At 41.3% G+C, this 21914-nt stretch overlaps 2 protein-coding genes across 2 annotated transcripts; both read left to right on the top strand.

Moving 5' to 3' along the window:
- Window positions 1–800: 800 nt before the first annotated feature.
- On the top strand, window positions 801–8116 carry mrps27 (mitochondrial ribosomal protein S27). The gene is made up of 11 exons (XM_064972298.1): window positions 801–894; window positions 1232–1309; window positions 1726–1796; window positions 1917–1975; window positions 2343–2457; window positions 2998–3076; window positions 3231–3346; window positions 3854–3956; window positions 4196–4338; window positions 5051–5215; window positions 5797–8116. The coding sequence occupies exons 1-11, from the start codon at window positions 819–821 to the stop codon at window positions 6043–6045; spliced, it is 1254 nt and encodes a 417-aa protein (XP_064828370.1). The 5' UTR covers window positions 801–818; the 3' UTR covers window positions 6046–8116.
- Window positions 8117–15851: 7735 nt separating this feature from the next.
- Window positions 15852–19202, top strand: LOC135553100 (prostaglandin E2 receptor EP4 subtype-like). The gene is made up of 2 exons (XM_064985242.1): window positions 15852–16815; window positions 17404–19202. Exons 1-2 carry the CDS (start codon window positions 16036–16038, stop codon window positions 17971–17973), a joined length of 1350 nt encoding a protein of 449 aa, XP_064841314.1. The 5' UTR covers window positions 15852–16035; the 3' UTR covers window positions 17974–19202.
- The last annotated feature ends 2712 nt before the right edge of the window (window positions 19203–21914 follow it).

Genomic DNA, 21914 nt, shown 5'->3' with positions numbered 1-21914 from the left:
TGTGGAGCCCAAAAATGTGTGGAACTCTAAGGCGCACAGTACCTATTGGTGCCTAATGAATAAGACTCCCATAGTCACCCATCCCAAACTTACAATAGTGTATATTTTTTTAATCAACGTTTACAGTGTTTCCCATTCCCTTCGATTCAGTAGGGTTTTATCAAATATGGTTTAGAAACTGTGGTTTTATCATAGAGAATGATTGAGGCCTGTAATGGCCAAAAGGTCGTTTTAGCATGCGCCATTCAGGGACTCCGCAATGCCTGAGTCATTTTAAAGTAGTCACCTGGGTGGGATTCCTATGGGTTGTAGCCTCAATGGCGCTGCCCATGCTGTCACAGACGCTATAATAGCACAGATATAAAGATGAGTTATCTATCTATCTCTATTGGTTTTATGGATCCTGGAAGAACTGAAAGAGGCATACATTAACAGCCATCATCAGTCTGAACAACTCTGCAGTCTGCACATAGTATCTAGGCCTTTGATACGACTTTTTAATATAATCAAATAATGGGTTTGATCAGACAGGCCTACCTATTTCCAATGAATTTGCCACTGGGACAATTGACATTCACCATAACAGGCACTTGAGGCCGTACCAATAGATATAAAGGGTTTCATTCTAATGTTATGTTTGATATTTTTAATTAAACATACATAATTATAGTATTTAGAAAAATAACACCGTTTCTATTTCCGTATTATATATACTGTTTTTCATGGTGTTACGGTTCGAATTAAACGTGTATTTGAGTAAGGCTCTCTCTCACTCAACACTGTTGCTCCCCTTTGTCATATATTGGTATCGTCCCAAGATGGCAGCCTACACTTTGAAGCGTTGTTTAGGAGCTGTCAATGTTATCCATAAATGTGGAAATCACCGTTTTATAGGTACATTTTTTAATACTAAAAAATAATTATTTAAATCAGGAACGTTTTCTATCATTGATTGATTCACTGTTTGGCCGAACTATTTGTGTTTTTCCAGGCAAGTAGCTAGAAGGCTAGCCAGGTGGCTACCTAGCTAGCTACGTATAATGAACCCATTCTGACCTAGCCTAACTCCGCACAAGCTTAACCAAATAAGATGCCTCTTATCCCGTTTGTCCAAAGTTTAATTTGGTATTTGCTTTTACTGTAATCGCAATCAATTGCATTGTGCATGTCACCTTCAGAGTTCATTGTCTACTCTATGTAACGTGTGGTCATTCTTGTGTATGTCCTACAGCTAGAAGATGTCTACTTTCCACATCATACACAGACACCAAATTATGGGACGCAAGAGAGAAAGATCATCAAAATCTGGGTAAGACAGCTATCCAAAGAAACTCATAGCTAACTGTTCTATTTGTCCCTACCCAGCGCAACAAATGAAAGGTGGGCCTCAACCATATCTGCCACACGTTAGCTGTTAAGTGGACATGACATCAGTTGCATATTAGTTTTGGGAGACGCAGTGACGTGTGAATATATTCGTTATTCTGTGCATAAATCGTACTGAAGATGTAACTGTCAAGTCAGTGACGATGTCTGTGAATGTCTGCACTAAATTAACACAGGGTGGCAGTGTTGGCTACACGTGGAGAGATACTGTACTGTGTTATTAGTAGTGTAACGTCTTTTGAAGATTTAAGTAATATATTTAAATGGCAGAAAGTTTCAGCAAGTCTAGCTCCTGTGAAATGTGAAAGTAAAGTTGAATATGAACATGTCATCCTACAGCGTTGTTGGCCTCCTTGATGGATAGGACGTATGACCGAAACTTCCCTGTCAGCTCCCTGTCAATATCACGTGTAAGAGCATGCAGAGTACCGAGAGATTTCATCCTTGTAGCTTGTATGTCTGTCAACCAGTTTCAGCTGTAGCAAACTACTTCATTGTCATAACATATCTCTGTGTATTTTCTTTTTCAGTTTGTTGACAACATATCGTCAAGAGAAGAGGTTGATCAAGCAGAGTACTATCTGTATAAGTAAGCCTAATTTGCATGCCCTGTTAAATGATTTTCTTTGTTAGGGTGTTCACTTCCTGGCCACTGTCTTCTGACCCCTGTTTTCTTCCAAAGTTTTTTATGGTGTGTTTATGTTCAGTCACATGCATGTTTGTTCTGTGCTTCGGTGCTGTCTAAGAGCTTCCCTGTTCGCCCCTCCTCTGGAATCTGTTTCTTATGTGATTAACAAGAATATTGCATTGCAAGCCTATGGGTTAAGCGGTTACGCTTGACTTGACCTATGCTGCATAAAAGCGTCAGAATAATGACATAACAGAAGTCATAAACATTCATGTCTTGTTTGTTCTTGTTTTTTTATGTCTGAACATCTCTCTTCTCTCTCCTGTAGATTTCGCCACAGCCCGAACTGTTGGTACCTCAGAGACTGGACTGTTCACAGCTGGGTCAGACAGTGTCTCAGATACGGGGCCAGAGACAAGGCCCTGCACACACTCAAGAACAAGGTAAGACTACATTATGCTAAGCAGAGCCATAGTCCACTCGGTACTAGATAGAATGAAAATGGTGAAAACAACCTGTGGTGAGCTAGGTTACCCCATTGGTTCACTTCAAAAACTTGACATTTTCTTGTTGTCTGCTTGTTTTAGTCAATTGCAAATTCAACTTGTACATTGAACAATACAGCAGCATGTTTTTTTATTTCTGTATAACAGAAACTGACGACGAAGTTGGCTTTTTTTGTTTTTACAATGGGTATCAAGGTTTTACCCAATTTGTGGGGATGGTCGAGGGGAATTCCTTTTATGACGTGAATATCAGCTCTGAGTATAGAAACACAGTGTCACAAAGTGTCCTCCATGTTGGCACCCAATGTTCCATGACCATAACATTGTCATTAATGTTCTACCTAGAATGGTAATTGTCTAGTACATAGTGCCTTTTTGAAAATCTACATTCTAAAGAGTTTGACCTCAATGTCTGAGGTTGACTATGATAATTGTGCTTATGGAAATTTTTTAACCGTTCTCTGTTTCTGTATTTAGGTGCAATATGGAATGTTCCCAGATGATTTCACATTCAACATTCTGATAGATTCCTTCATAAAAGATGAAGACTTCAAAGGTAATAAGTCTCTGACTTCTGAAACTGCAATATCTGTCAAACTGTAAAGTTATCCCAGACCCCCTTTGGAAAAACTCGGTTAAACAAAACTAAGCCAATGTACACACATACGAAATGTAGCTTAAAACCTCACAAGGTTGTTCCTCTTCTGCAGGTGCCTGTTCTGTCGTGGAAGAGGTGATGCTTCAGGAGTCTTTTGATCTGCCCACAACACAGATCCTGTCCCTGTATGCACTTAGCAATTACCTTGCAACCAAACCAGAGCTCAGCGTAAGTAAAGTAGCATTCACTGCTCTGTACTTCATGTGTACCAACATGTCCGGGAGAAGTTGTCGTGCCAAAGAAAATTTGGAGTGACTGGACTTTGTAAAAACGATTGATTGTTGTTAACTTAAGGAGAGCATATGTGTGTATAAAAGGTCACTATGATCCCAGCACAACGCCATCCCCCTTGATAAATATGGATATCTACATATATATATTTTTTACATGTTTTTTTTATATTTTAGTCATTTAGCCAGATGCTCTTATCCAGAGCGACTTACATTGGTGCATTCATCTTAAGATAGCTAGGTGAGACAACTTATCACAATCGCAGCAAGTAGATTTTCCCTCAACAAAGTATCTATCACCAGTCAGTGCTAGAAGGAAAAGACGAGTGCAAAATGTTTACATTTAGCAGCCACAGTTACTGTATTTCTGTGGAAGTCAGTCATTATGCTTTTTTCAAATATTGTCTGAAGCATAAGTGTATGTTTGTGTTGGTTGAATGTGCAGATGTCAGAGGAGAGGGCTCTGGGAGCATCACTGCTGATATCTGGTCTGAAGCAGGACGGCTCTATAGGCCTCAGCGCTCAACTGCTGGGCTGTGCTTTACTAGGTATGTATTCCCCCAGTCAGACCATACTCCTGGTCCTAAAACAAGCCATAGCCTTTCCTCATGTTCCTAACCATTTGTCGATAGCAGAAGGATGAGGATTCCTCAGGAAACCCTGCTTTATCCTCTTGTCAAACATTTAAATCAACCTCTCCAAACCGCATGGTCTGGTTGTCATGTTGTGCTGATCTCTGATAGTTTCCACTTCCTGCTCCTCTCTCGTTCTCTCTGTCTGTCTCTAGGTAAGGTGGAGATGGGGGCAGGGATCCATGCTGTGTTCAGGGGCATGCCTCTGATGTGGACCCCAGGGTATGTGGGCCGGGCCCTGGCCGTCATGGAGAGAGTAGCTGCCGCTCCTGGAGATGACAAACTATCAAAGGATGCTGTATGTACTCACCAATACCTGTCTTAGTGCTGTACTTTTTACAATACCTAAATCATTATCTAACACGAACAAGATCATTAGTAACACATTATACAAGTATAAGACTAACTCATTATAAAGCATTATCATGAATAAGAAGCCTGTACAGTTTAGCTGATTGTTTACAATCTCATTTTACTCATCAAATGCTGCAAATAACACAATGAGCATATGACACCAACCTGGTGGCAGTAGAGAGCTGTTACTTTCCAGGTAAAGGGTATGAGATGGTCTGAGGGTTTATCTCCAGGGCTTAGTGTTGAGACTGTTATATCTGGGTTATTTATACCCAGAAGCACGTCAACGCACCCTGGTGCAGTGCTCCTTTAGCCATGTCTAGTTCAGTAGTTCAACTCTGAGCAGAGTAGTGTGATTTAGTGGAGTCTGGAGAACAGGGGGAGTCTGTGAGACTTTGGGAACCAAACCAGGTTTGCCAGAAAGCAGGACAGTGTCAGAACTGAGGACTCTGTGTAGATCAGGAAATATTAATTGTGTGTGCCATTGTCTGCGTGTGTTTGTTTTCGCGTCCGTTCTTTGTCCTGATGGACTCCTATGAGGGGATGCTCATTGCTCCAGAGTTATCGTGTCCGCCTGTCAGTGCATGTCCGCCTGTCCCAGTTGCGTCTGTGTGTTTCCTTAAACCTGTGCTGTGTGTGTTGTGTGTTTCTCCTAGGTGGATTACCTGGAGGGTCTGTTGCAGGACCTGTCCTCTGCTTCAGACTCCTCATCTGGAGAGGATGATGAGTCCGGAGTAGAGGAGGGGAAGAAAGAGGAGGAGGTGGATGAGGACGACCAGGCAGAGAGAGATAAGCTACCCCTCTATGCCAGCAGGTTTAAGGTACTGGGCAAAGGGAAGATCAATTAAACAAGGGAAGAGCCTGTGTATGGACTGCATGTATGTTGTGCTACAGATTTCTTGTTTTGATCAATTGAATAAATTGCTGTTAAGCACTGATAATCTACAACGACAGTTACACTTAGGGCTCGATTAAATTAGATTGGCGCAAGCCGACACCCACATAGCATGTGTTTTGACGGTGTCAGAGGTGGAACCGTGTAAGAGCTGTTAAATCCACAAGCGGCTTCCGGTATAACTATGACGGACAATGCCTTTGGCTGCACGGAGTCTCATTAGTAGGAATCCCATGCCTCCGTGTTTACCAGTTCGAACACTGGAATGTGTGATGTAATCTAGGCCTACACCTTGATTAGGCTCAAATAAATCCTCATCGTGACGATCACAAGAGCAGCTGCTCACCGTTTTGATAGCAATTACACCGTCTGACACCAGGCAAAACATCAGCTATGCGGGTGTCGGCTATCGCCGGTTAACACTTGATCTGATTGAATCTAGGCCTTAATGCCTCCTTTTCCATACACCCCATCGCTCACCACCTCATCTCCTCTGGCCATGTGTAGGTTCTGAGTGGGCAGCTCCAGTCCAGGGGAAAGGTGGACCCTAGTCCCCTGCAGGTGCTGGTCTCCATCCTGGTCCAGCAGAGCCTAGCCTCAGCAGAGGGCCCTGACATGGAGCAGTACCAGAGAAAGGTGGGCGAGTGGGAGGCAGAGAGGCAGCAGCTCATCAGAAGGGAGAAAGAGATGAGGGAGAGGGCTGAGGAGGAGAGACGGGCCCATCAGGCAGCCAAGGCAGCTGCAAAGCAGGGCTGAACAAACAGCCCACGCTACACAAGAAGTGTGGGTCATATTTGAAATAATATCATCTGTACATGAAAAGCAAAAAATCTAGAATTTGTCTTTTGGACAAATGCCATTCGCAGATTAGCAACATACTGTAAACAAGATCAAAACTCCCCATAATGGAAGTTTGTCTATTAAATTACTGTGATCTTCAAATAATGATTCTTTACTTGATTATTTATACACAAATATAAACAAAGCAAAGACTTAGTTTGTAGTTGTAACTTTTAAGTGGTTTTACACGTTATACTCATAACCTCTGTTTTGTCCTTAGCTTTGTTTTCTTGAGATTTTTTTTTTACTTTTCTTGAAAGTATGTTGTATTTCCTGTTGTGGACATCAACATGATGTTATTGGTCTAGCTCCAGTCTAGTAATTGTTAAGCCTGATGGTCACTATGACCTCATGTAAGCCGAAAATAAGAAAAGCGGGGGAAATCCTCCCACTCCTTTTCCTCTCGTCTCTCAGAATGAGGTGTTTGTGAGCATACATGCAGGCCGTGTGTGCTGGTGTGTGCGCGTGCGTGTGTTTTCTCCCAGGGGAATGAATCCCATGCTATACAATCCTAGGGGAGCTGATGCATAATCTAGGGAAAACAAAATGTGTCCTTTAAGCAGGCATGAATACAGTTGCATTTCTTAGCCTTATCTGTAGGCCACAACCCACAAAGAAAAGCACACTATCTTAGATCCAGATCGTAGGTGTATTGCTTGGCCCTGTTTTAGAGGTTGAGAGGTCTTTCTGTGACGTCTGGAAAATTGTATTGTGTATCAAAACAGTGGCATAACGGTAAAGTATGAATTATGTATTGAGACTTTAGTAAACTGCAACATAGGCTACTCAAATACCACAGGCGAAAACATTTCTGGCTAAGTTATCCCTGTTGTTGTTGTTTTTTTCATTTGGGGGAGATAAGTCATCAATGGGGAAAAATAACTGTTGTGGCTCACATAATGTGTTCATTCCACATAATGCTACAACTATTGAGCATTCATGGCTTGGGAAACGGCCTGTTATGTAGACTAAGCTGAATACACAGCACAAATACTTTTAAGTCACAAACAAGAGCCATTGTTGTGTGGAGGCTCCATATTGACTCCCTAAGAGTTAGTCAGAACCTTTATTTGCTCAAAATAGTTTGCAAATTCCCATGGATCGGATCTGTTTTTATGTTATAAAACATACAACATTCCATCAGACAAGCAGTAACTGTATGTCATCTGATTGAAACACATTTTCCGATTATGACATCAAAGATTGTTGGCTACTTAAACTGTGAGAAAGTCTCTGACTTAAAAGTTCAATGCGGCCATTTTTATCTCCGTATCAAATCATTTCTGGGTAACAATAAAGTACTTTACTGCGATTATTTTGAATGAAAATGGTCAAAAAGAAACAAAAATAGCTTCTTAGCAAAGATACATTTCTTAAGCAAGAATTTTGCTTAAGCAAGAATAAAGTACCTTAAAACTGAAAACTAGCTGTTATTGGCAGAGAGGTTTGGAACTCTCTTATTTGTCTACTAATTTACCACCTTGTGATATCACCAGGCAAGCCAAAGCTCCATCCCACCAAAACAGTATTTTCAAACAGCTCTTACACTAAAAGGGCATTACCATTATGTTCAGAATGTCATAGTATTATTCCAATCTCATAGTGTGTAGATGTATATAAAACACAGGAAATCACGTTTTTGACTGCACTGGGCCTTTAAGAGGAGTGTTCCATCACCCCTGTGAAACGACCGTTGTGTCCTCATAAATGCTTGATCAACAAATACTCATGTTATTCTATTCCTCCCCTGTGCTGCTTCTTTTCTGGGATTACAAGCTTAAGCTTTGGGAACTCTTCTCTGTCCCTCTCGATTTATAGATGTGATATACAGATGTAATGGGAAAGGGAACATTTTCCGCAGCTGGTGACATGACAACTTTTCCCAGTATGTTGCTGTGTCTAAGTTCTTTAAAAGAGATTATAGGATAAGATGCTGCTAGGGTGTGTTTTTGTTGGCTCGGCAACTGGCAGCACTGGTGTCTCGGGATACTGGGTTTATTAATCTTCAGTAATTCATCAAAGAAAATGCTGCATATTTAACATTTTAAAGCCTGCTAAGAGATTAATGAAGGAAAATAAGATAAAAACTGATTTGTCATGAGGGCTTGAGGATGTGCGTATTGCGGTGTGTTTTTACAGAATATTGCACTCAGAGGAACACACAACCTCTGCATTTACAAATGAGATTACTATCATTGCTCTCATTTCTCTCCCTATCCCCCTTCTTCCAAAAACAGTAGTCTACATGCCCCTTGCAACAAGTGCTGTGTGTGAAAATAACATTTTGCTCTTTGCCAATAGTTTTAGGTGAGAAACATTATGCAAACCCAAAGGACAACTTGCTGTTATTGCATATTTTATTTTAGACTAGGGAAAGAAGAAAGTGGTAGTGCAATGCTCAGTCACAATTGGGGTCATTTTAGAGAGAAGCACTGTCCAGGACAAGAATCTCCCATCTGCCTGTGAGGAGTTCTCTTCCTGAGAACCCAGCCTCCTAAAACACCATCTCTGAACAAAACGCTGACATGGAGAGAACACTGAGGCAATGTTCAGATGATGATGGAAGACCTACAGTATCTTCTGACTTGTCCTGTGTGGGTTAAGTAGGACCTGACAGAAGTTCCTTTAGCCTTCAGACATGACTTGAACATAACACATACCTGTGAAGTCCATTCAAATCAAACTTAATAGCCTACTGCTGCTAAACCTGTGTAGTTACAGCTTTAACGACTGGATACACAAACAATGCCGTGAAGAGAGAGCTTTGCTGCAGATACTGTCTGAGTGACCCTACAGTAAGTATGGGTTACTAGGTAGCCCCCGCTGCCCTCAGGCTCTCTGGGGAATGAGACTTAACATGACACAGCGATCCTACTGCCCTCCTGATGTGGTAATGACGTACTTCTGGTCTTGGCAAGCCAGTAGGAGTGAAATAGCTGTCTCCAGATCCCTCTGCAACATTTGGAGTGATGTAGGCATACGGTAGGAGTATGTGAACAAATGAACCTTTTTACAATTGAGGAAGTACAGTGCAATCAAAGCACTCAACCTGACAAAGTGGAACGAACAAATATAGTTAAGATTAATTGAAATCATAAAATAATAAAAAATGTATTGTAGACAAATTGGACATATGAGCAGTGAGATATGGTCTTAAAAGGGAAGGCGGTAAGAGCTGGGTGTAGTGAAGAGACCATACTGAAAAGGCATACTTAACTTGATTAATGGGTCTATTAAACTAGAGAGGAAATGGTTTTATGTTACAGTACCAGTTAAAAGTTTGGACACACCTACTAATTCAAGGTTGTTTAAAAAAAACTATTTTCTACATTGTAGAATTATAGTGAAGACATCAAAACTATGAAATAGCACATATGGAATCACGTAGTAATCATAAAATTGTTAAACGAATCAAAATATGTTTATGTTTTAGATTCTTCAAAAGTAGCCACCCTTTGCCTTGGTGACTGCTTTGCACACTCTTGGCATTCTCTCAACCAGCTTCATGAGGAATGTTTTTCCAACAGTCTTGAAAGAGGTGCTTTTCCTTCACTCTGCGCTCCAACTCATCCCAAACCATCTCAACTGAGTTGAGGTTGGGTGATTTTGGTGGCCAGGACATCTGATGCAGAACTCCATCACTCTCCTTGGTCAAATAGCCCTTACACAGCTTGGAGGTGTGTTTTGGGTCATTGTGATGGAAAACATATGATAGTCCCAATAAGTATCCGTTCAACTACTCTGTGTCTCACAAAGACATGGAACCAAAAACCTCAAATGTGAACTCATCAGACCAATATGGACTTGGTCTTTTACCAAATAGGGCTATCTTCTGTATACCACCCCTACCTTGTCACAACACAACAGATAGGCTCAAATGCATTAAAAAGGAAAGAAATTCCACAAATTAACTTTTAACAAGGCTCACCTGTTAATTGAAATGTATTCCAGGTGACTACCTCATGAAGCTGGTTGAGAGAATGTCAAGAGTGTACAAAGCTGGCATCAAGGCAAAGGCTGGGTGCTTTGAAGAATCAAATATAAAATATATTTTGATTTGTGTCCAAACTTTTGACTGGTACTGTATGTTTGACAACATACATGCATTCTGCATCTTTCTTTTCAACCTAACAATCACATCATGACTCATGGTACAGGCAATGGTATGCCTGGATTACTCAGCAGTATCACTTGGAGGACCATGTTATTTTGTTTTTGTACCGAGTACAATTTTTTTTATTCACAATATGAAACCCCAACAATTAGCCCATCTCACAGTATTGTCCATTTTAAACTGGAACATATTGAACAAAGCACTTTACAGACAAAATTCAGGATTTTGTACATTGTTTCCTAAAACACCCAACCACAAACTTAATGGTCATCCTCAGGTTGATACCATAAGCACCTATTTCCACCCTGTTCCAGTGAGTGTTCTGGAACATCTCAACATGTTAAAGTGAGACCTAAATGTTCCAGAAGGCTGTCCTGAGGCACTATCCATGTTCATAATTGCTAACGCTACATGCACTTGTTTACACGTTTAATGATCCTCAGAAGGAGCACTCAGTCCGCACAATATAAACTAGGGGGCCGAATCCTAGCTTCAAATCAAATGGTATTTGTCACATACGCCAGATACATCACAGGTGTAGACCTTACCGTGAAATGCTTACTTACCAGCCCTTAACCAACCATGCAGAATATTAAAAAGTAAGACAAATGTGCAGAGGAAAACTAGTAACACAATAAAATAACAATAATGAGGCTATATACAAGGGGTACAGGTACCAAGTCAACGTGCGAGGGTATAGGTTAGTAGAGGTAATTGAGGTAATATGTACATGTAAGTAGGGTTAGTGACTGCATAGATAATAAACAAAGAATAGCACCAGCATATGTGAAGAGTGTGATGGAATAGAGGTCCTGGATGGCACTACCTTCTGTAGCGCATTGCGGTCAGATACTGAGCAGTTACCATACCAAGCGGTGAAACCAAATCCATTCGACTGCTGAATAATGAATCAAATGGCCACCGGACTATTTACATTGACCCCCCCTCCATTTGTTTGGTACACTGCTGCAACTCGCTGTTTATTATCTATGCATAGTCACTTCACCCCTACCTTAATGTACAAATTACCTTAACTAACCTGTACCACTGCACACTGACTCGGTACCGGTACCCCCTGTATATAGGCTCGTTATTGTGTTACTTTCTTTATTTTTAACTTTAGTTTATTTGGTAAATATTTTCTTAACTCTTCTTGAACTGCACTGTTGGTTAAGGACTTGTAAGTAAGTTTTTACCACGTAAGGTCTACACTTGTTGTATTTGGTGCATGTGACAAATAAAGTCTGATTTGATGCAACCCGCTAGGATGTTCTCGATGGTGCGGCTGTATAACTCCTTTCAGCCTGCTGAAGGGAATAGGCATTGTCGTGCCCTCTTCATGACTGTCTTGGTGTGTTTGGACCACCAGGTCCTTATTGATGTGGAACACCAAGGAACTTGAAGCTCTCGACCCGTTCCACTACAGCCCCATCGATGTCAATGGGGGCGTGCTCGCCCCTCCTTTTCCTGTCGTCCACGATCAGCTCGTTTGTCTTGCTCACGTTGAGGGAGAGGTTGTGATCCCCATGTGAAACTCGATGATTATGTAAATCTCCCATTGACGTCAATGCATGATTTACTGGTTGCCTGTGAATATCTCAAGGTAGAATTTAGACCCAGGTGTAATAGTGAAATGTCTACAACATCCCTTCAATAAAAGGAACTTGACGTGCAGAGCTCTGGACGAGGCATTATTATTCCACTATCATGGAATGAGATTGCATGTGACAGACGTGTGGATGTAACCTATAGTTTTACAAAGGTAAACAGTCTGGTGGGTGGGATAACAGAGGCCTTTGCTTTCTCATTGGCATAATTTATCAAACTACCATTGCTGCCAACCCAAACAGTTTACGTCTCATTCTCCCTGTGTCCAGCTTTGTTATGTTGCGTGAGCCATCGCACAAAACCTTCTACGGATGTTATCTACAAGTTTACCAAACTGTAGAACAGACATACACAAAGCCTTCCTAAACTAGGATTGAAAACAAAGCTGCTGTAGAGAGTACAACCCAGGACAACACCCTCCACCTCATCTCTGTGTCTGTCTGTCTGGAGTTTGGGCTGTGTAGACAAAGATGGCGGGGGATTCCCATAGAATGATTATACATCAATACACTGAACCAAGCCGCATGCCTTTACTATATAAACTTAACTACCTTCACATAAAAGCCCTGAGGCGTTTGTGTACCACAGTGCAGTCTGTTGCCTAATACCATAAAATGTTTAACCCTTAACCCTTGGATTTTATGCTCACTTAAAACGTTTGTGTACTCCATAGTCCTAGAGAGCAACCAACAGTATTTAGTCTAGAATGGAGATAACAAATGGTGTCTCTCTCGCGCGCTTCTCTCCCGAACAAATGTGCATGTACCTACTCATGCAGAGAAAGGAATCATTGTATTCTGGTTCTCTACTGTAGGTAGCTGTTGTGTTTTTATGTGGAAGGGCCCTAAGACTGAAGGTATTGACATGCACAGTGTTGTGAAGGACTACTGCAGTAGGCTTAATAATGTTAGACATTTCCATACTGGAGGTTATCTGACTTTCGACAAACAAATCCTGTTGAAGATGAACCATTTTCAAGTCTACTTACAGTAACTTACAGTATTGTAAGTTACTGTAATTGATCGAATACGACCCCATTGAGTTGTTTGGCAGCCATATTGGGAAAAGGCTTCTGTGCAGTTTATATGTGAATCCTGTGATGGCCCTGTATCTACAAATCTTTTTAAAAGCCTGTTCTATAGTTTTAACTGCTGCTTTCAAAGTTGGTTAAATTACATTGCATTTGGAAGGTAATTTCATGACCTTTCAGAACCACTTGTCAAACAAAGATTACAATGTATCAGGGTTTCCTTTTTTAAGCAATTTAAACAGGTAATTCTGATACAATATGTACCCCGGAGGTCTCCACTGTGTAGATTGTTTATCTCCGATTTTCATAGGGAAAAGCATTGTCAGAGGTCTGGTTCACCTCCATTCAGAGACCATTATATGCCTTTCTACAGGAATGATTGAGTCCTAGAGTCTGGGCTTAGAACACTTGACATCTTGACAACTGGAAACTACCAAGCTTCTTATTTGTTTCTGACTATTCTGTAACTACAAACTACCAAGCTTCTTATTTGTTTCTGATTATTCTGTAACTACAAACTACCAAGCTTCTTATTTGTTTCTGACTATTCTGTAACTTAAAGTCTGAAATGTAGGTAAGTTACATGCTGGATTAAGGCTATTAATCAGTGCTTGACGTGGGCAGGAGCTTACCGGAGCTGACTACCAGCACCTCAAATGTTCTACTGCTTGAGCCCTGTTCCTCTTATACATTATTAGCTACAAAGTATTGTGGAGTTCCTGCACCTAAATATAAATAGTTGACACCCAAAATGAGTACCGGAACCTATTGCAGTCTAAGTCAAGCACTGCTATTAATAATAAATAAAATAAACATTTTAATAAATATAAAATCGAATTAAACAAATCGAATCAAAAGTTATTTGCCTAGGTGAACGCATTTTAAAGTAGGCAATTGGTTAAATGTAACAAACTATTATTCCGGTTCATTTGATATATTATCACCACTAAGGATATGACCCTTTTTCTCAATTTTCACCTAAAATGTCATACCCAAATCTAACTGCCTGTCGCTCAGGACCTGAAGCAAGGATATGCATATTTTTGGTACCATTTCAAAATAAACATTTTAAGTTTGTGGAAATGTGAAATTAACAAGAATTTAAGCGTTCTGCCCATATCAGATATGTCTATGTCCTGGGAAATTTCTTGTTACTTAAAACGACATGCTAATCCCATTAGCGCACTGTTAGCTCAACCTTCCCTTGGGGGGGACACCGATCCAGTAGAGGTTTTAAGTAAGGCAATCCACTGTGTAGATTGTTTAACTCTGGCTTTCTTAGGGAAAAAGCATTGTAGGAAGTGAGGTTTGAACTCACATCTACATTCATAGACCAGAAATCCCCTGTCTCCAGGAAGAATTCACTCTTTCAGGCTGGCGCATTAGACCACTTGGCCATCCTGACAATTGTGAAGTTTCTTCTTGTTCTGTAAGCTACAGTTTTAAATGTAGGTACGCGACATGCTAGACTTCGGCTAAAAATACAACTATTATTGCTAAATTCATTAGTTTTCATTTTACCACTTGAGGCAATCCACTATGTCAATTTATTTTGCCGCATTCATGTGCTAGTCGGAACTCTGAAATGTTTAACTTGCTAAATGGTTGAACGCGTCATGTGTATAACTACAACTTATTAGCGAGTCGGACATTTCCGAGTTTCCTAGTTCCAACTAGCACGTGAACGGGACATTTAATTCTGACTTGCTGTTTTGCATCAAATGATACATTTCGCATCATCATCATGATCTGGCAGGTGACACTTTGCTTCTTGAAAGTTCAATACCTTGAAAACTTGACTGTTGACATGCAAAACGGACCAATGAAACAATAAATGAGTTGATTTTACTTTAAGCAGCAAACTACTTTTAAGGGGTACTAACTACTTCTAAAGCTCAAATTAAATACAATAGACAAACATCAGATTTGTTTCCAACAGCCCCAGAACCAACTAATTGGAATGTCCCCACCCCATGCCCTAACTAGCAATTTAGACCAGTCCAAACGGTGGTCCCGACCGAGCGCAAAAGAAGGGGGCCGGGCAGGGGAAGGACTCTTAATGTTAGGATGGTATTTTTCAATGTGCTCATCACTCTGCTTGTCCTGTGTTTGCAATACATCAGTGCAAGAACACATTGATTCATTATCATCCGTCAAAGTTCACCACACCATTGCACTTCGCTTTCTCTCTCTTTAAACGTTCACTGCAATTTGTTCTATGTTGTACTTTACATTCTGCAATTTCTTTGCACAGTTATTAAAATACAATGTTCACTGCAGTTTACAGCCTAACATATAATTTTGCACTCACTTAAAAACAAAAATGCAATTATTATCTAGGCTAGTCTAGATAATTGTATTGTCCCTAAACAAGATCAATAGGGGAGCTTTTTGTACTCACCTGGCCTCATCACTGCCTATCAGCTATTAATCCTTGTTATTGTGGATGTATATAGAAAATTGGTGCAGCTTTGAATGATTTTATGTGTGGTATGATTGCTAGTAAACCTATTGCAGATCTGGACAAACAATCCCCCTACCACTATTGTCACTGTGAATGGTGGATAGTGGGCAGGATAGACAGTTAGACTGGTAGACTATATTGACCTGTGGTATAGTTAGCAAGTGGAGAAGCATAGTGCGTAAGGGAAGTTCCAGAACACCTTGATATGGGAGGCACATGCAAGCAGATGAGGAAATTTGGCTCGGATGGAAGAAATTATATAGTAAAACCTGAAAAATAGTGAATGTAAATCAGGGAAAAAAACGTACACCCCCCCCCCCCCCCCCCCCCCCCCCCCAAACTACATAGCCCTCCCCAAAGCAAAAAAAAAAGTTAAGCGACCCTCCTCCAGTTTGGACGCCCCCCCCCCCCCCCCCCAGTAATTTTCGAACTGTCCCTTACAGATACTTCAGCAAAATCAACGGAACTCTTAAACAACCGTTTTAAAGGCGTTCTAACTTCTGTTGTGAGTAGACCGGTTCAGCTCATATTCAGCATGAATATTTCAATCATGTTTGATACGTTTAACTTGTGTAGATAATATGCCTAAAACATCTACAGTAGTCTTTACTTGTAAAAAAAAATTAAGGATAGCTTATAATGTGAATGAAGTATTTAAAACACATATATATATAATCTGGACATACTACAATGAGTAACAATACTGCGACCGGGAGGACCATGGTCCCGACTATACCTTCCATCATGTTTATTTTCGGAGTGGTGGGAAATGTAATCGCCATCGTGGTGCTCTGCAAGTCCAGGAAAGAGCAGAAGGAGACCACGTTCTACACGCTGGTTTGCGGTCTGGCGGTTACGGACCTTTTGGGGACCCTCCTGGCCAGTCCAGTCACCATCGCCACTTATGTGAAAGGATCTTGGCCAGGCGGGGACCCACTCTGCCAGTATTTCGGATTCATCCTCCTCTTCTTCTCTTTAGCGGGGCTCAGCATCATATGCGCAATGTCCGTAGAGAGATACTTGGCGATAAACCATGCGTATTTCTACAACGACTATGTGGATCAGAGACTGGCGGGGTTGACTCTTCTGGCTATCTACATCTCCAATGCGCTTTTCTGCGCTATGCCTAGTATGGGTCTGGGACAAGTCAAAAAGCAGTACCCACAAACCTGGTGCTTCATAGAGTGGCGGAGCAACGTGAGTACTGATGCCTCATTTTCTTACATCTACGCGGGATCCAGTTCGATTCTAATTCTGGCCACGGTGATCTGTAACGTACTGGTGTGCGGGGCTTTGATCCGGATGCACCGGCAGTTCGTTCGGAGGATGTCGTTGGGGACAGACCCAGGGCGAAACACAGACCCAAGAAGGAGACGCAACTTCGGGAATCTGGCCGGCGCGGAGATTCAGATGGTGATTGTACTCATATGCACCTCAGCGGTGGTGCTCATATGCTCCATTCCACTAGTTGTAAGTTTCTCTTCTCACTTTGAGAACCATTTTACACATTTTCCTAATCGCACAAAGACTATTTTAATTATTTACGCACAAGATACACATGTACACACGATTTGATATTTTACGCACAATGCCTGTAAGTCATTGTGACTTCACGAGTTGTTAATAGTCCCAACCTGACATTAGAATAGTTTTCTCATAGCTGATTCGCATAGTAGTGTAGGCCTATATTGCATATTCTGCTTTGTATGCTCCTCACATCAGTCTCCATAAGGACAGGTGTGCCTTCAGACAGCGAGATCCATAAAATGCTTAGCCATGATTTGTTGAACAATTTGGCAATACATCGCACACACACACACACACACACACACACACACACACACACACACACACACACACACACACACACACACACACACACACACACACACACACACACACACACACACACACACACACACACACACACTTCAATTAGATTCAATTACATTTATCTTGCAGGTGTCAGCAAGCTGTATAAAACAAAAATATCAGTCAATTCAACTCAGCTGGTCAAAATAAGGTGATTAAATTCCATTAATTACCTCTCCCTTGCAGGTGCAGGTGTTTCTGAACCAGCTGTATAAGACTCCGGTGGAGCTGAGACTGGAAAAGAACCCAGATCTGCGGGCGATCCGCTTCGCTTCCTTCAACCCCATCCTGGACCCCTGGATCTACATCCTCCTCCGCAAGGCCATGCTCCTCAAGCTCATTGAGCAGATCAAATGTCTGTTCTGTCAGATAGGAACACGGCGGCAGCAGAGACAGAACTGCCACCAGTGCCCCTCCATCATCTCCTCTCGAGAGTCACCCTCACTGGTATCCCGCGAGCTGAGGGAGGTGTCCAGCACCTCTCAGACTGTTCTCTACCTGCCTGAAGGAAGTGAAACGTACACAGGAAGCTGTCATCACACAGGAGAGCAGTTTGGGTTCCGCACGTCCTCTGTCCAAGACCCCCGAAGCTCTTATTCATCAGGGCAGAGCAATACAGAGGACGGGAGCAGAGAAGCGACACATCTAACCAGGGACCTTTCTGGTGTGGCAGGAAAGACCACTCAGTCATGTGTGAAAGACCAGGCTCTTCATGTGTCGCTAAGCAACGAGACAGTACAGGAGAAATGCATATAAGTCTTGTTTATTTGGATTCCCAGAAGCGGTTACTTTCTCAACAGCTACTCTAGTTACTCCCCAGTCCTCATATTATTGTGAGGTTTCTGTGAGTCAGAGGGATGCCACACTTACATTGAAGGGACTGTCTTCAGACTGTCCAAGATGCCTTCTCTGAGGTAGACAGCTTCTGCTCTCCTAAGGGACTTATTTGGTTGGTGGAAGTGTTAGTAAAAGCAGAAATAAACTGGCACCAAGGCTGACTCATTTGACATTCTCTCAAGATGAGGTATGGCACATTTAAACAATGTTAAGAAGCTTTTGGGAAGCTAGGTAGAGGGAGGAAGAAGTAAAAACAACAGAGACACAACTGAGAGAGAGAGAGAGAGAGAGAGAGAGGATGTCTGCTCTGCTTTGATGTCAAGCTACCTTGACCAGAAACATCAATGTTAGTTTATTTTCCAGTCTTCTTGCACTGGTCAGGGAGCAAGATTGTCTCCATGGCTTAAAGGCCCATGACTGTACACTGTAGCTCAACAGTTTAATCGCTAGCTTCTTTCAATCATTGAGTAAACTTTGTATTTAGAGCTGAGGTTGCCAGTAAACAAAAATTATTCCGATGTACAGAAGCGTTATTAAGATTAATTGAAGGGAATGTAGCATGGGGCCTGAAGTAACGTGCCATGATTGCCAGGACCAAGGAAAAATCCGTTCTCACCAATACCTTTGTCTTGAGAAGCTTTGTTGTCTAGAGAGAAACATTGAGACTGTTTTGCGTCACAGAATAGATTTAGAGAGTTTATAGGTCAGTAATATGTGTGTAATAAACATTATCCATGTGTTTGTCCTTCAGGTGAGAAGTATGACAAATTATCCAATTAGAATGCTTTCTAGAATGCCTTTGTCATGGAATGAGTTGTGCCAACATGCAAGATAGTTAGACAAACACAGATTCTCAGTGACCCACCGCAATATTGTCATTGTCATAATTTTGTGACCTATGCAATTTCTTCTCTGTGAGAAGATGCAAGTTATTTAATAATGTCATGAAATGTTACATCAGTATAACATAAATATGGCATATCAGTTTTAAAATATGATGTTCCGGTATATCTGTAAAAGGCTTAAAATTACAGAGGTTTTTCATTAGAAATTCACTGTGCTTGCGTTATATCCACCCTATAGAATATTCATGTAAGCAATACCTTCTGAAAAGGAATAAAATGGATTAACAGTTATTGAGACCCACATTTTGGCTTCAAATATAAGTGAATGACTCCATTTCCTTTGGACCACCAATGAGACCGTGAATGTGTGTATGTGCAAAAAAGCACGCACTTAGGTCAGTGTCTCAGGTTGTGTGTGTGTGTGTGTGTGTGTGTGTGTGTGTGTGTGTGTGTGTGTGTGTGTGTGTGTGTGTGTGTGTGTGTGTGTGTGTGTGTGTGTGTGTGTGTGTGTGTGTGTGTGTGTGTGTGTGTGTGTGTGTGATTAAACTACATGTCATCTAAGAACAAGCGGAAATCATTTATGCAAGCATAGGAGGGTTTTCACACTCAGATTTGTGACAGAGTTCAGAGGTCATATTATGACACCTATAAGCACACGGATGCTACTGAAAGGTACAGGCCACTACTTTCCAAGTTTACACAAGCATAATTGGGTAAACAAACCCTAACTAACTTGGGTCCGAGGCTGTTAACGATGAGTTCAGGTTCAAACACGCAAAATAATCCCAGATCTTCTTTTTGGTAACAGTATGTGCGCACAGACACACAGACACACACACACGCACGCATGCACGCGCGCACACGCATACACGCACCCACATATATTGTGATGAGCATAAAGTAGACTTCCCAGGATATAATCTCGCTGAGCCAGCTTCAATCATAAAACGACCAATATACATGGCTCCTATTTGATGCTGTTAAGATTGAACAAGCAATTCAGTGGCTAAAGCAAATATACAGAGAATGGGATATCAACACAGAGAGTGTGAGAGCAACCAACCTCAACATGAGAAACCTCAACAGCGGGGTGGAGAAAGAAGATAATCTGTGAAACTGTAATTTATCAAAGCATGGAGTACTTCCAGAAAGATTATGGCCTTGTTCAGTGTACTAATTGTCTTGTATTTGACCCATGTCTGATTGCACTTTTACCAAACATGTTTAAGCATCTTCCTTTCATACGATAAAGAGCCACTAGATGCTTAATGGACAAAAATAGGCATATAGTTGACGAGCAAGTTCATAAAGTATTAGGTTTCAGGGTTAAGTTTGAGCTCGTGACCCACTTCCATCCGTTCTACACGTCCCTTCATTCTGCTGTATCGTGGCCAGTATCGTCCCATAAGATGCAGTCCTGTGCTGTACATCAAATTACCGTAACACATAGAAATGTGAAACTGCTTTAAGTCAACACAACTCATGTCAACATGAATTCTCTGTCCTGTGTCATCTGGGGGCTGACGCCGGCTGTTCAACATCAAGGCACTGTTCACCTACAGATGAACAGGACAACAAGACCACGTCATGATTTATTATAGCAATATACATGGCAGAACTGTGGGATGGTAGAGAATATAAGCCTTTAGTGACGTGCTGAAGGCCTCTTTCGCAGGTGGTGTTTCAAAAAAACAAAGACAAAATCTCATGTCGAGAGATGAAGACCAGGCAATGGTTGAAACCTTGTCAATATTACACATTTGTCTGAGGGTAAGCTACAATGGTATTATTGAGTATTTCACTAATTGAGGCCCTTGTTCAGTGCTACAGCCACAGCTATCAAGTGTTCACAGACCAGGGAAGGAGAAGAAGATTTGAGCAGCTGCAGTCAACATTCAGTTAAGCCTCACACAAACATCAGATTCAGAATACGAGCTTAATTAATGGGGTTCAGAACAGTATTAAACGCAGCACCTTTCCATGAAACACTTTGATCCTCATTGTTATGTAAAAGAAACCACAGTAAATAGAAATGTCTTAGCCGCTCAAGATGATCTGCATAGAATCTGAAAAATAGGCAGATCGGATATGATTAAAACAAAAGGGGCGGCAGGAAGCCTAGTGGTTAGAGCATTGGACTTGTCACCGAAAGGTTGCAAGATTGAATCCCCGAGCTGACAAGGTAAAAAAAATCTGTCGTTCTTCCCCTGAACAAGGCAGTGTTCCTAGGCCGCCATTGAAAAAAAGAAGAATTTGTTCTTAACTGACTTGCCTAGTAAAATAAATAAAAAACAATGTGCTAAATATTTGGCCTTAGCAAGATGGGAATGCACTTAGCTCCATACAAGAACAATATTCAGCAGTAGAGATGCACCCAAGGGAAGAGAGTGAACGTACAGTAGTACCCATTGAATGGAATATACACATTGAGGCCAACAGTGAGAATAAACAAATTAGACATGGCACTTACTCAATGTCATTTGTTTTGGCATCGCCTTACATTATGGTAAACACCTCACATTGTTAACCCAAGAAACCAAAAGGCCCCAAATGGACATTGTCTGTTAAGAATTCAAGAAAACAAAGGAATGGTAATATAAGAGGAAGGGAGTAAGATAGACATGGTAGAACCTGCTGATGAACACCATGAATAATTGATGTGTGTGTGTGTGTTGGCTTCGAAATAACATCCATGTTCCTCCTAATGACATCATTCCAAAAGGTCAATGGAGTTGAAAGGGGAATCGGTTAAGTTCATACAAATCCATTATAATTGACACTTTTACGGCTTAGGTGTCAGACCTCTTCAACCGAAATATCATAAAGCAACGAACAATGTTAATATTACAGTTAATACATTAGACAGCACTTATTTACTATATAACTAATAACTAATTACTGACATCCACTTCCCCGTCCCAAAAGTAGGGAAGTACAGTGGTTTCATACTGGTGTCGTAATTACAGAGTATACCTTTTTTTTTTTTTTACAAAAGTTTGTCAGCTGGCCTGTAGT

The sequence above is a fragment of the Oncorhynchus masou genome, chromosome 1 (assembly GCF_036934945.1).
Source record: "Oncorhynchus masou masou isolate Uvic2021 chromosome 1, UVic_Omas_1.1, whole genome shotgun sequence".
In the NCBI taxonomy this organism is placed as follows: Eukaryota; Metazoa; Chordata; class Actinopteri; order Salmoniformes; family Salmonidae; genus Oncorhynchus; species Oncorhynchus masou.
Note: the sequence above shows the minus strand (reverse complement) of the source record. Positions and strands in the feature narration are given on the sequence as shown.